This window comes from Sinocyclocheilus anshuiensis, unplaced genomic scaffold (genome assembly GCF_001515605.1).
Source record: "Sinocyclocheilus anshuiensis isolate Anshui unplaced genomic scaffold, SAMN03320099.WGS_v1.1 scaffold627, whole genome shotgun sequence".
Lineage (NCBI taxonomy): Eukaryota > Metazoa > Chordata > Actinopteri > Cypriniformes > Cyprinidae > Sinocyclocheilus > Sinocyclocheilus anshuiensis.
The window spans coordinates 3,260,364-3,273,830 of NW_015549703.1; the positions used below are offsets into that span (position 1 = coordinate 3,260,364).

A 13,467-nucleotide genomic window follows, 5' to 3' on the forward strand; every position below is an offset into this window, starting at 1 on the left:
CCCCATGAAAACAATGTATTCACATCTTAAAATGGAATATAGCTCTTGAATATAACTCTACACCCTTACCTCATTGTGTATGCGTGAAATCATGAATATGCTAATTAGTCCCCGCCTCCACTCAAACACACCAGCTCGAACCTGCTCCACTTTCATTCAGTTAACTGAAGTAGTAAATGCTACACAATGGCAAGTGGCAATCTTGGATTAATGGTTATTGCTATGTCATTCATTGCAGTTCCGAGAATGAATTCTTGAGTGAGTGCGTCCTCTGATGCCCTGTTAGAAAGAGGTCAAAAATTTGCATCCACTCCACACTTCCATCTTCTACCTTCAACTTTTTCCTCAGAGTCTTTTTTACTGGCTGTCAAAACAGGACACATCAACGGCACCTCAGAAGAGGTGTGCCTCTCATTTCCTGCCTGAGCGCTAGCTCCAGAAAACTTTAGCTTTCCACTCCCAAAGAATAGTGTCAAGCAGTCTGCATGACATCCTCTGAGCTGGCAGTTCAGCAGACGATGCTTTTAATGCAGATTTTAATCGCTTCCACATCACTGAAGTCATCCCAATGGGAATGACATGCGGTGGTGACTGGGAGATAAGTTGGCATTTTCACGTTTTACTCACGCAAATGTGCGCTATTTGCAAGTATCTGTTGACAAACTCACAAAAAAACAGTTTCTAGCTTCCTGTCATTGCCCCTTGCTTATTTTATTGCTAGCACTGCCATTCAAGATACATTAGCTTCATTAAATGCGAGAGAGAGAGAGAGAGTCACATAAATTGTACAAGCGTGAGGTCTGAGCAATGAATATAATTATGGCTCTGAGCTAATGAACCCATTGTGTCTGGAAATAATGAAACTATTCTGCAGTTGCTTTCCCTCTCTTCAAATGATTTGGTAATCAACACCACTTGGGTTCACTAAAGATGGTAAAAATCTATTCCAATGTATATTAATTACTTAATGATAAGTGCACACTTTTAAATAAGCCATTTATTTACAGAGATTTAAAAATAAATTCATTCAAAAGTACTCAAAGCACCCTTAAGATACCATGTGGAATGCCCCAAAAGATCTGACGACCACCGACCAATCAGTATTTCGGTACTTGAGTACTTTTTAATCAGATAAAAAGAGAGTGAGCAGGTTGTCTGATTGGATCTGAGAGGACCGAGAGTGGTTGTTTCCTCATTGCAGTATCTCGCTTTATCAGCGTTGGCTGGCTGCACCTCCTCAGGATTCATGAGTTACTCTCACACCCAGGGAGGGTGATAATGAGATTGGCTCTGGGCCATCAAACTCACCTTTTTACTGGCCGTGCCATGTCAGCTTACTGGTACACACACACATTAACCAGTGCAGACGGAGATATGCGTGGATGGGCGCACGCATGCTTCACTACTCTATGTACAATTGCATTCGCCTCTGAAGCCATGCAGTGTAAACAAATGCTGGTAAATAAACTGGAATGAGGACTGTTCCTTCAGGCCATGTGGAAAGTGAGAAGAGCTCAGCATTTCATCACAGATTGCAAATGTTGATGTAAAGGAAGGTTACTCATGCTTTTCCAAGCATATTTCAACCAGATTTATTGGTAAAACTTTATTTTGCTACTTACTTTAGAAATTCTGTTGACTATAAGTAACTTTGCAACTATATATCAACCACCAGTTATTAGAGTATTAGTAAATTGCCTACTTAACATCTGCAAACACTTTATTTTGTTGGTGCCCCTACAGACATTCTACTGACTCTAAGAAACGTTGCAAATACATTTCAATTTATTCTACAAACCCCAAACCTAATCTACTAATACTCTTATTAGAGTTAGTTGACATGTGTTTGCAAAGTGACTTATAGTTAGTAGAATGTCTAAAGTGGACTGTCGAAATAAAGTGTAACTGATTTTTCAATAATACAAGGTATATGGCCATATCCACAAAACAGAACAAGCTTGAGGGTGATAATGAGATTGGCTCTGGGCCATCAAACTCACCTTTTTACTGGCCGTGCCATGTCAGCTTACTGGTACACACACACATTAACCAGTGCAGACGGAGATATGCGTGGATGGGCGCACGCATGCTTCACTACTCTATGTACAATTGCATTCGCCTCTGAAGCCATGCAGTGTAAACAAATGCTGGTAAATAAACTGGAATGAGGACTGTTCCTTCAGGCCATGTGGAAAGTGAGAAGAGCTCAGCATTTCATCACAGATTGCAAATGTTGATGTAAAGGAAGGTTACTCATGCTTTTCCAAGCATATTTCAACCAGATTTATTGGTAAAACTTTATTTTGCTACTTACTTTAGAAATTCTGTTGACTATAAGTAACTTTGCAACTATATATCAACCACCAGTTATTAGAGTATTAGTAAATTGCCTACTTAACATCTGCAAACACTTTATTTTGTTGGTGCCCCTACAGACATTCTACTGACTCTAAGAAACGTTGCAAATACATTTCAATTTATTCTACAAACCCCAAACCTAATCTACTAATACTCTTATTAGAGTTAGTTGACATGTGTTTGCAAAGTGACTTATAGTTAGTAGAATGTCTAAAGTGGACTGTCGAAATAAAGTGTAACTGATTTTTCAATAATACAAGGTATATGGCCATATCCACAAAACAGAACAAGCTTAGGGATGCCTTATATTTTGGCACCAAACTGGTTAAAGTCCCTCTACAATCACTAATTTTATCAATTAAAACTCACCTTTTTCATCCAAATTATATATTTTTTCCCCATGAAAACAATGTATTCACATCTTAAAATGGAATATAGCTCTTGAATATAACTCTACACCCTTACCTCATTGTGTATGCGTGAAATCATGAATATGCTAATTAGTCCCCGCCTCCACTCAAACACACCAGCTCGAACCTGCTCCACTTTCATTCAGTTAACTGAAGTAGTAAATGCTACACAATGGCAAGTGGCAATCTTGGATTAATGGTTATTGCTATGTCATTCATTGCAGTTCCGAGAATGAATTCTTGAGTGAGTGCGCAAAAAGTGTGCAAAAAGCACTCCCCTCACAATCACTAAGGCTGTCACTCATCGTAATTCATCGTGATCTCACGAAGTTACGTTATAATCAATGAAGCTCTACACTGCACAGTTAATCTCTTATTTACATTGTATCTACACCTTCTTATGAGAGGATCTGCGAACGTGCAGACCTCAGCACTGAAACAAAAGCCTTTGAGCGAAAGAAAAAACTTTAACTCCTCTGAATTACCACTGCATTCAGGAAACTAACATATATGTCTACGATTGGCTACATTACTCAACGCTACAAAAGCACATGAAATAGAAACCTTTGACCAGATATGAAAAGCCCTGGTAGTTAAATAATATAAAATATATATAACAAAAAGTAACAAATGCTTCTATCCAAATCATAAATCTATGAATGATGATTGGCATTTCAAATCACTGTATAATACATAATCTATATTTAGGATTGTTAAAAATATAGTATAAATATATGTTTTCGCTACTGTACCTATTCAGAGGATCCACCACTATGGCTCTAGGGTGAGACATGTCTCCCTCCAAAAGAGTCTTCCTGGTTTCAGATGCCCGCTCCAGCCTAGCCACGCTGATGGTTTTTTTGTAGCCATCATTGGTCCAGTAGAGATTATTTCCAATCCAATCCACTGAAATCCCCTCCACATTATCAAGATCTGTAAGAGCACACACAATTTGGCTGCTGAAAAGCTGTTATCGAAAAAAATAACAACCTTTGTACCATTTATATGATTTCAATTCATGCAATTTCAGGTGTAAACAGAGCCTTTGTGTTAGAAAATGAAGCAACTTTACAAACTGAAAACACCAATAATATGAAGAAGAATGCAAAATGTTCAGTATTTACCATCTTTGAGAATTGTTTCCCGACTGCTTCCATCGACTTTCTGCCGCCCTATCAAAAAGCTTGTAGTATCAGCGAAGTAAATGTTTCCTGTTTCAGCATGATAGTCAAGAGCTCTTGGATTCACCAAGTCCTCAATAGGAACCATGTACTCATTGCTAGACTTCACATTCATGTCCAGACCGCGGATTATCCCAGGTCGTCCCTTTCCATAGAAGAGGAATAGATCATTCTTGGGTTCTGTGAAGACACAGATAGAAAGTATTAACATAAGTCCTTCTATGCCATATACACTACCAGTCAAAAGTTTGTAATAATTATGATTTTTTTTTTTTTCACATGATCCTTCAGAAATCATTCTAATATGCTGATTTGCTGGTCACTTATCATTAGTGCTACAAGTATTTATAATGGTTTTTATTATTACCAGTGTTTCTTATTATTGCTACATTGATCAATACAAAGTAAAAATTAACTTAATTATTTAAATAGCAATCTTTTCTAACATAAATGTCTTTACTGTTAATTTCAGATTATTTTAAGCTGTCCTTGCTGAATAAAAATATTTGAATAAAATATAAATAAAATAATTAAAGTAAATATTACTTGATGTAAAAAAAAAAGAACAGTACTGTACCTCGGTTTCCACAAATATATTAAGCAAAAAACTGTTTTCAACATTGATAATAATATGAAATGTGTATTAAGCACCAGCATATTAGAATGATTTCTGAAGGATCATGTGACACTAAAGCCAGGAGTAATGATTTCTGAAAATTCAACATCGCCATCACAGAAATAAATTACATTTAACATATATTACAACAGAAAATAGTTATTCTAAATTATATTAATATTTCACAATGTTACTGTTCATACTGCATTTCTGATCAAAGAAATGCACCCTTGAATAGCATAAGAGACTTCTTTTAAAAACATTTAAACAAATCATAATTATTACAAATATTTGAATAAAAGTGTTTATTTATTATTATAATTTTTTATTTTGATCCCAAATCAGTTGCGTGAAGATCTACGAAGCAAAATACTCGAAGGCAGACGTGTTAACCCCCTGGGGTCTGAGGGTGTTTTGGGGGCCTGGAGAACTTAGAGAAATTAATGGAGCAATCAGCATCCCCAGGTAAAAAATATCTTGATTGAGAGGATTTATTTGACAAGCTCCAGCAATGATATTTTTGTTCATTGGGACTCTGTTTCAACAATAAATCTCCTGTTGTTAAATTAGCACAGGCACACAACAGAGGCTGAGGTTATCCATGGGCTTGCAACAAGCTCAAATAAATTAACCTCTAGTCACAGTGGGGATAACACAAAGGGCAGCCTGGCCTATCTGTTATGCGGCAGGCCGATGGGAAAGGAGGTGGATTCTGGGTAAAGAGAGGGACCTCAACTCAACATCCACCTCCTCCCTCATGGGACCACACCATTGTGGGTGAGACCACACAAAAATATCACCTCAATTTATCATTCTGAGTGGAAGAGCTCCATTACCTTGAAGACAATTAAGCGGTTTGAGACCTATATATCAAACAACACAGGGACTACTGGATGCCACAGTCATTTAGCATAGCTTCTCAACTGATGGAAAGAGGCAGGAAGTAGAACATCTGGGTGGCGGTATAAATCAGAAACGTCTCAAGACGCACAGCTTGGTTCATTATTGCAGTCACTTCATGCTTAACTCAGGATCGTCATTAATTGACCCATAGCTTTCATTGTCAACTAAGTAAAACGTCCATTGATCAGGAGGATCTGCATATAGGGGAACAGAGTGGAAATGGCAGTAATGGCAGTAATGAATCATGCTATAGGCAGTCAATAAAATAACATCACAACCACGTGGGCCAATCTCCTTAAAAGTTCATCTCCATCTCTGTCAGTGCCAAGACTGGCGCAAATGCAGAACCGCTCAATCTTCCCCCTTAATAGTGTAACAACACGCACATTTCAATTTCCAGCTCTAGATAGCTGACGAGAATCGAATAAAACAAAGACATATTCCATCACCATTTCTGCAGGGATGACGTGACATTAGGTGTGGTGTGGTTCAACTCTAATTTTATGAAGCTATGAGAATACCTTTATGCACAAAGAATGCGTTGTGGTACTCTTGTGAATGCACAGTGGAGACTGACCCTAAAGAGAAGAAATCGTTGAATAAAGTCACTATTTTTGTTTTCTTTATGCACAAAAAGTATTCTCATAGCTTCAGAAAATTAAGGTTGAACCATTGATGTCGCATGGACTTGTTTAACAATGTCCTTTCCTTTCTGGGCCTTGAACGTGGTACAGTAGTTGTGTTGCTGTCTATGGAGGGTCAGAAAGCTCTTGGATTTCATAAAAAATATCTTAATTTGTGTTCAGAAGATGAACAAAAGTCTTATGGGTTTGGAACGACATGAGGGTGAGTAATTAATGACAGAATTTTCATTTTTGGGTGAACTATCCCTTTAAGATTTCAAGACAAACACTCACTGGAATGAGGCTACTTAGATTTACTTGATTATCCCTTATTATCATTTTTATAAAAAATCATGTTAAATTGTTTCAAATATGATATATCAGGGTCTTGTGGAATGTTTATTTGTACATTTCTCAATCATCATTGTATTACATTGCATTATATGTTTTACCCCCCACAATAAAAACTACAGAGCTTTGATAATTTTTAGGTTTTGTCTTTTAGTAAAGGTTGAAAAATATATATTTGTTCATACTATTACGTGATCATTAAGGCTTACAGGGTTAAAAGTTACACTGACAGTCTTTACTATTATTATAATCATTATTATCATTATAAATCATATTATTTCAGAACAACACATTTGAACAGCTACAGTGCACAAAAGTAAGGCTGTGAACTATGGTGAACTGACTTTTGCAGGACAGCCCATCACTTCCCAGGCTGAATCCGGTACGACAGCGGCAGCTCCGGGATTTGTAGCTCCCGCTGAGAAGGCAGATGTGCGAGCATCCTCCTGGTTTACCATAAGGGTCAACTTCACATGCATGGCCCTTGACTGAAGAGAGGACACTGGTGTCACTTTTGCAATTAGCATATTCATATATGCATATAATCTTGAAGAATGTATTATTGTTTTAAAATATATAATACAAAACCTGAAACAAAAGCCAAAAAGTGATGCACATGATGCAGGAAAAACAAAACAAAACAGATGCATAGACATGCATGCTGTTCGGTCTAAACAAGCAATTCAAACCAAACACATACTTTACCTTTCGGCTGACTGAGCTTGTGGTAAACCCGTATTGTTTTTGCATTTCCTATGCTGGTTAGCGTCTCCGGGTCTGTGACATTAAAGCGATTTATCCGTAAGATGTCTACCACTGCTCCACTGGAGGGTTCAGAGCGAGTTGCGTACAAGTAGTCCTCAAAGACAGCTAATCCATGCAGGTGGGCCACCTAGAAAAAGGAACATTGACTACTTCAGGTTGATTAGAACACCCAGAAGCTACTTAGCTAGGTAAATATCACCTTGTAAGCTCAACAAAAAGCAGAACAGCACAGATACAGTCCTTGGTATTTCCCTTTGATTCAACATCAACATTCAACATCGAATTAGCCATTAGCTAAAGCTGTTATTAGACTTAATTTGACCTGGCAACAACCCACAATCTGAATAAAGAAGTGCAGATGTGCAGACAGGCGGAAGGTAACGGAATCGTGTTGATATGCATTCAGGCAGTTCAGGACGTTTGGCTGGGTCAGCTAGAGTGCATGTGTTTCTCTGGGGACACCTCGATTCTGTGCAGTGATTCTAGCCTACATGCTATCTCTGCAAGCAACATGTGACAGGAGCAGACTGGGAGTGCTGAACCCTGCCTGCAAATACACACACATTAAAATGTGCATTGTGCTTCATCTAAACCCACAGGGAGATAATTCATCCTCTCTTTCCCTTACTGCAAGAGGTAAGAAATAGTAGCAAAATAGTGTGGCTCATAATGCTATTCTCGTTTAAATTTATAGTCAGATACTCAACCATTCCTCCAGGGCAAGAGTAGATATTCCAGTGTCCCCACAAAGTATTTGGACACTTAATGCACAATTAAAATTACATTTTTTGCCATTCTAGCAATTACTTTAGTTTTAGTGGATGTATAAAGTGAGTTCACACAGGGGTCCATCATATTAACAAAGAACATTTCATAATGATACTATATGAAAGCCAGTTTCCACCTCTGAACCACTTTTGGGTCGGTACAGTTTCTGAAAGAAGGGTAACAATTTAGTATAGGGACCAATTCTCACTATTAACTAGTTACTTATTAGCATGACTATTAATAACATATTGGTTGTTTATTAGTACTTATAATGCACATATCCTTAATTCTACCCAATACCTAAACTTCACAACTACCTTACTAATTATTAATAAGCAAATTAATAGTTTATTGAGGCAAAAGTTGTACTTAATGGTTTGTGAGAATTGGAGCGTAAAATGTGATCGAAAGAAGTATCTTATGCTCACCAAGGCTGCATTTATTTGACCAAAAATGAAGTAAAAACTGTAATATTGTGAAATATTATTACCATTTAAAATAACTTCTTTCTATCTGAATATACTTTAAAATGTAATTTATTCTTGTGATGGCAAAGCTGACTTTTCAGCAGCTATTACTCCAGTCTTCAGTGTCACATGATCCTTCAAAATTTTTGTATGGAAACCATCATGTGAAGTTTGTATTTATTTAAAGTAAATATCAATTTAATGTGCTAAATGCTAAATAAAACTATTCATTTCTTTATAAATCAATCAATCAATCAATCTTACTGAGCCCAAACTTTTGAATCATAGTGTATGTACATATAATAGTCACAATCATAAAACTGATATAAAATTGCAATTGAAAATAAAATATCAATAAAGAGAAAATAATGAAAACTTTTTACCTATTATTAAATCACTTAAAATATATTTTTGTGCAACTTTTTGCTTGAAAGTTTTTTTATGCAACTGTTTGCTAGAGCTATGCTTCTTTTGAAATAAGCACTTGGTTTGATATTGTGTCATCTAATGGAATTACATTCATGCGTTTTTAAGTGCAGCTTAAGTATCCAAACACTCTGGTGGCCACTGCATATCTAATGTAATTATTTAAATATATATTACTGAATATAGTTGAGTGCAGTGGAGAGTAAGTGAGCAAAGAACAAAGCATGCTTTAAATAAAAATAAAAAGTTCTCAAGCAAGGGTGCCTAATTAGAAAGGGTGTCGTCACATAATAAGAAACCCGTTAGAAAAACAATGAAGTTTTCAGGACTCGCAGAAACTCACCTTAATTTGCGATGGAAATTAAATGTGTTAGCAACCTCTCACCAATACGTTGCGGCTCACATTTAAGAGCTCCATTAAACCAAGCAAACCCGCACCTGCCTGCATACAGTCATCCATTGCTCAATGTACGTGGCCTTCTACACTTTCCAACAACGAGAAGATCTTTGGGTTGCTTAGCTGAGGTCTACTTTTGAATAATAATGATCCATAATTACCATCCTCTTAAGTGCACTTCAGGTAAAATATTCAAATGGTGAATCTGTTTCTGTAGCCCGTGTTCATTTAAACTAATTAGTGCAAGAACTAGCTTGAGAAATTAAAACACAGATGAAGCCACACAGATACAGTCGCTGCTGGGTATAAATGCCATAACCAATTAATACTTGAAATCAATCTGTGTACAACTGTGTTGGTTTCTTTCTTCCCATCAGACAAACAACCCTTTGTTTCCCTTCACATCACCATTGGTAAGTATTCATATCATATTCATTTTACTATTAAGAGCTTATCTAAACAACATCTTTTTTGGTGTATTAGAAAATGGTAACATTAGCAAAATTTCGGAATGATTTCGCAGACAAAAAAGTCCATTGTCCATTGTCAATAGTGTAGTGATGCAGCTCACACACAAGTCACTTTCAAACCAAGCAGTTTTTTCCCCTCCAAATTCGCATGACCAATGTGAACATGAGCAAAATCAACATAGTTGACTTTTTTGCTCAGTCACACGGATTCAAAATGAAATGACGAGATTTTTGCATACAAAATTTCGCCAAACATCAGTAAATGTGACTGCACCTTTTGGCTACGATAACCTTAAGAAGAACTCTCTTTTATGATCATCTGCTGCTAAGCTACTACATTTGTTATTCCACCCCTGTACTGTTCAAAAGTTTGGAGTCAGTATTAGTATTATTATAATTTTAAGACATTTTTATTATTATTATTATTACTATTATTATAAATGTATTTGTTTATTTTTGCAACAAAAAAAGCACCCAATTGATCAAATGTGACAGAAGTGTCCACAAAAATATAATGCAGCACAACTGTTTTTAACATTGATAACAATGAATGTTTCTTGAGCACCACATTTTCACATGATCTTTCAGGAATCATTCTAATATTAGGATGATTTCTGAAGAATCATGTGACACTTAAGACTGGAGTAAAGGCTGCTGAATATTCAGCTTTGCCATTAAATAAATGTAATTGTAAAATATAATAGAAAAGCGTCTTTAAACATTTTTAAACAACATTTCACAACATTACTGTTTATACTGTATTCTTGATCAAATAAATGCAGCCTTGGTGAATATAAGAGACTTCTCTGCAAAACAAAAACAAAATTCTTCAACCCCAAATCTTTAAACAGTAATGTATAAAGCTGCAAAATGACAAAAAAAAGAACAAGAACTCACTTGATATCCCTGGATGATAGTGTGTCTGTTTTTGCCATTGTAATCCACCATTTCAATGTAATCCAGATATGCGTCTGCCCAGTACACCAACTTTTTTACCAGATCCAATGCCACGGCAGTCGGCCGCTCAACCTTATAATCCACAAGTCGAGTTCTGTTGGTGCCATCCATGTTGCAGCGCTCCAGTTTGGCTTGATTCCCGTAGTCAGTGAAGAAGAGCATCCTGCAAGTGATCAGGAAGTGCAATTGTTTTTATTAAAACATATTGAGGTCACCCAGAAAATGAAACTTCTATCCAAATTTGCATATCTTCATGTCATTCCAAACCTGTAAATCTTTCCATAAGACAACAGAAGTGACCAAGGAAGCATTCTGTATACTATACTGGTTTGAAACAACATTTGGTCGCGTAAATAATGTCACATTCTTTCCTATTACCTTAAAAGTACACATTACTGTGACACATAAAACAACAAGATCTATTTTTCATCACTGGCTGTTCCTGTAAGACTTTCGTTTTGTTTCCACCCATAAAACATGTTGCCAATTAAAGCAAGACCTCATTAGTGACAGGCATAAATGCATTTATCAAATGACGCCATCCTCCTTTGAAGTATTTCAATTACAGTAGCCCTGCTCAAAAAAAGATGCCCTTTGTGTATGCAAATAAATGACCAGGCTACAAACAGATACAAAAAGTCTACCAGTGATTGCAAAGTGTGTTCGACTGAGTGTTCAAGCTCTAACAACATCAGATACCTAGTGGCTGATACTGCAAACACATAATTTAATTAGGAATCTAACAAGGAAACAGTTCACACGCAGCCAGCAGTCCCCAAGTGCTTAATTGCTCCAGAGAAGCAAACATAAAATATAAAGGAAATTAAAAAACTTCCCCATAAGGAGCTTTTTATCATGGCAGATCCATCTCGTAGTCTGTTGTTATCCAGAATTCTTTGCAGCGCAGTATCAACCTTTTCTTGTAAGTCATTTCATTTGTCCCTTGGGGACTGAAGTAGGAGAACTCATTAAATGTTTCAAAGTCAGACTTTTAGCTGATTAGAATATTAGTAAAAGATGTAAAAAGCATGTCTCTCTAAGGCTTCTGCTTCTTGACCCTCCTCAAATCTTTTGTTTTCTGAATGCTAGAAATAATTGAACCTTGTATCGATGATACTTTTCCTGCCTGCCAACAATAAAAACTAATTGGCTCCTGTAACACGTACAAAGTTCCAGTACACTGTGGTGTGTTTGACTTGCTCTGTGTTCCTCAGCCAGATTATTATTTTTTTTTTTTTTTCAAATTTGAAACAGTTCAGCCCTCAATACAGAAATTGGTACTACACTGTTCCATAAAGAAAAGAACAATTCATACTAGAAGGGAAAAAAAAAAAAAAACATGAAATGCATTGTTCCGTTATGTTCAAAGTCGTACAAACAGGATTAAAAATCAGACAGACATACTCTCAGCCACATCCTCAGACCGCCCACTGTCTAATGCATATTGTACAAAAACTGGAAAGCACATTTTCAATTTGGCAAGCTTCACTGTTTTTAACTTGACATACCATCTTAAAAATGCAACACTCAAGTAACAAGCCACTTAAAAGTAAGGAATAAATACATTATACACTACCGTTCAAAAGTTTGGTGTTCTTTAAGAAATTATTACTCTATTCAGCAAGGATGCGTCAAAGGCATTTATAATGTTACAAAAGATGAAAGAAAAAGATGAAAAGATGTTTGCTGAGCACCAAATCAGCATATTAGAGTGATTTCTGAAGGATCATGTGACACTGAAGACTGGAGTAATGATGCTGAAAAATGTGTCTACCATTACAGGAATAAATGGGCACATTTTAAGTTTGGGGACAATTCTAAACTATAATAAATTAACTATTAACTACAACCTTTACCTCAATAAACTCTTAATTTGCTGCTTATCAATAGTTAGTAAGGTAGTGGTTACGTTTAGGTATAGGGTAGGGTTAAGGGATCTAAAATATGGCCATGCAGAATAAGGCAGCGGTTCAATCCCAGTCCTCGCATGTCCATATTTTGCATGTATCTCTTAGCTAACACACCTGATTCAGATAACCAGCTCTTTAGAAGAGAGCTACATGAACAGTGTTCCGATTGATATGATCTCTACACAGTGTTCATTGCTCCCTACTCCCTGAGCAGGGGAAATCCGTTGAAGTTTTCTTTCGGAACATTCATTCATGGATTTGCGTTACACCACGGCCTGCAGCGTCTTCATACACAGACAAAACTTATTAGAGAGGTGTGAAGTGTGACATAATATAGCTCTGTAAATGAATACTATTTAAATTCACATCTCGCACACTTTAATGCCCTTTGAATGGAACATATACACTCGTTTTCGAACTGGAATCATGGCGGAATATCTGGTGATGTCCACTTCGCAGGGCACTTACGGTCGAATAGAACAAACGTCGTGCGTGATAAGAGAAATATACAAAATATGCAGAGTGGGGGAGGTGGGGGGCACGAGGACTGGGATTTGGAAACACTGGAATAAGGCATCAATATGTGCTTTGTACGTAATAATAAAGAGCCAATATGCTAGTAATAAGCATGCTAATAAGCAAACAGCAAATAGTGAGAGTTGGTCCCTAAACTAAAGTGCTACCGAATATATTACAATTTGAAACATTAAAATAGATGGTTTTAAATTGTAATAATATGTTTTGTTTAAATACATGATTATATTATATATTGTCAGCAAGAGGATCCATCTCTTTCTGAGCAAGCCACTGCCATATATTAGATTCAAGTGCTGCTGAATGTGATTTTTAACACCAAAATAAATGA

At 36.5% G+C, this 13,467-nt stretch overlaps 1 protein-coding gene across 1 annotated transcript in view; it reads right to left on the minus strand.

Moving 5' to 3' along the window:
• LOC107660661 (low-density lipoprotein receptor-related protein 1B-like) overlaps nucleotides 1–13,467 on the minus strand; it is a 249,544-nt gene that overhangs the window by 157,905 nt on the left and 78,172 nt on the right. The window contains exons 9-13 of the mRNA XM_016450048.1: nucleotides 10,633–10,855; nucleotides 7,148–7,334; nucleotides 6,787–6,930; nucleotides 3,893–4,129; nucleotides 3,521–3,701 (exon numbers count right to left, since the gene is read on the minus strand). Of these exons, the coding sequence (XP_016305534.1) occupies nucleotides 3,521–3,701; nucleotides 3,893–4,129; nucleotides 6,787–6,930; nucleotides 7,148–7,334; nucleotides 10,633–10,855 (972 nt within the window). The remainder of the gene's footprint in view (nucleotides 1–3,520; nucleotides 3,702–3,892; nucleotides 4,130–6,786; nucleotides 6,931–7,147; nucleotides 7,335–10,632; nucleotides 10,856–13,467) is intronic.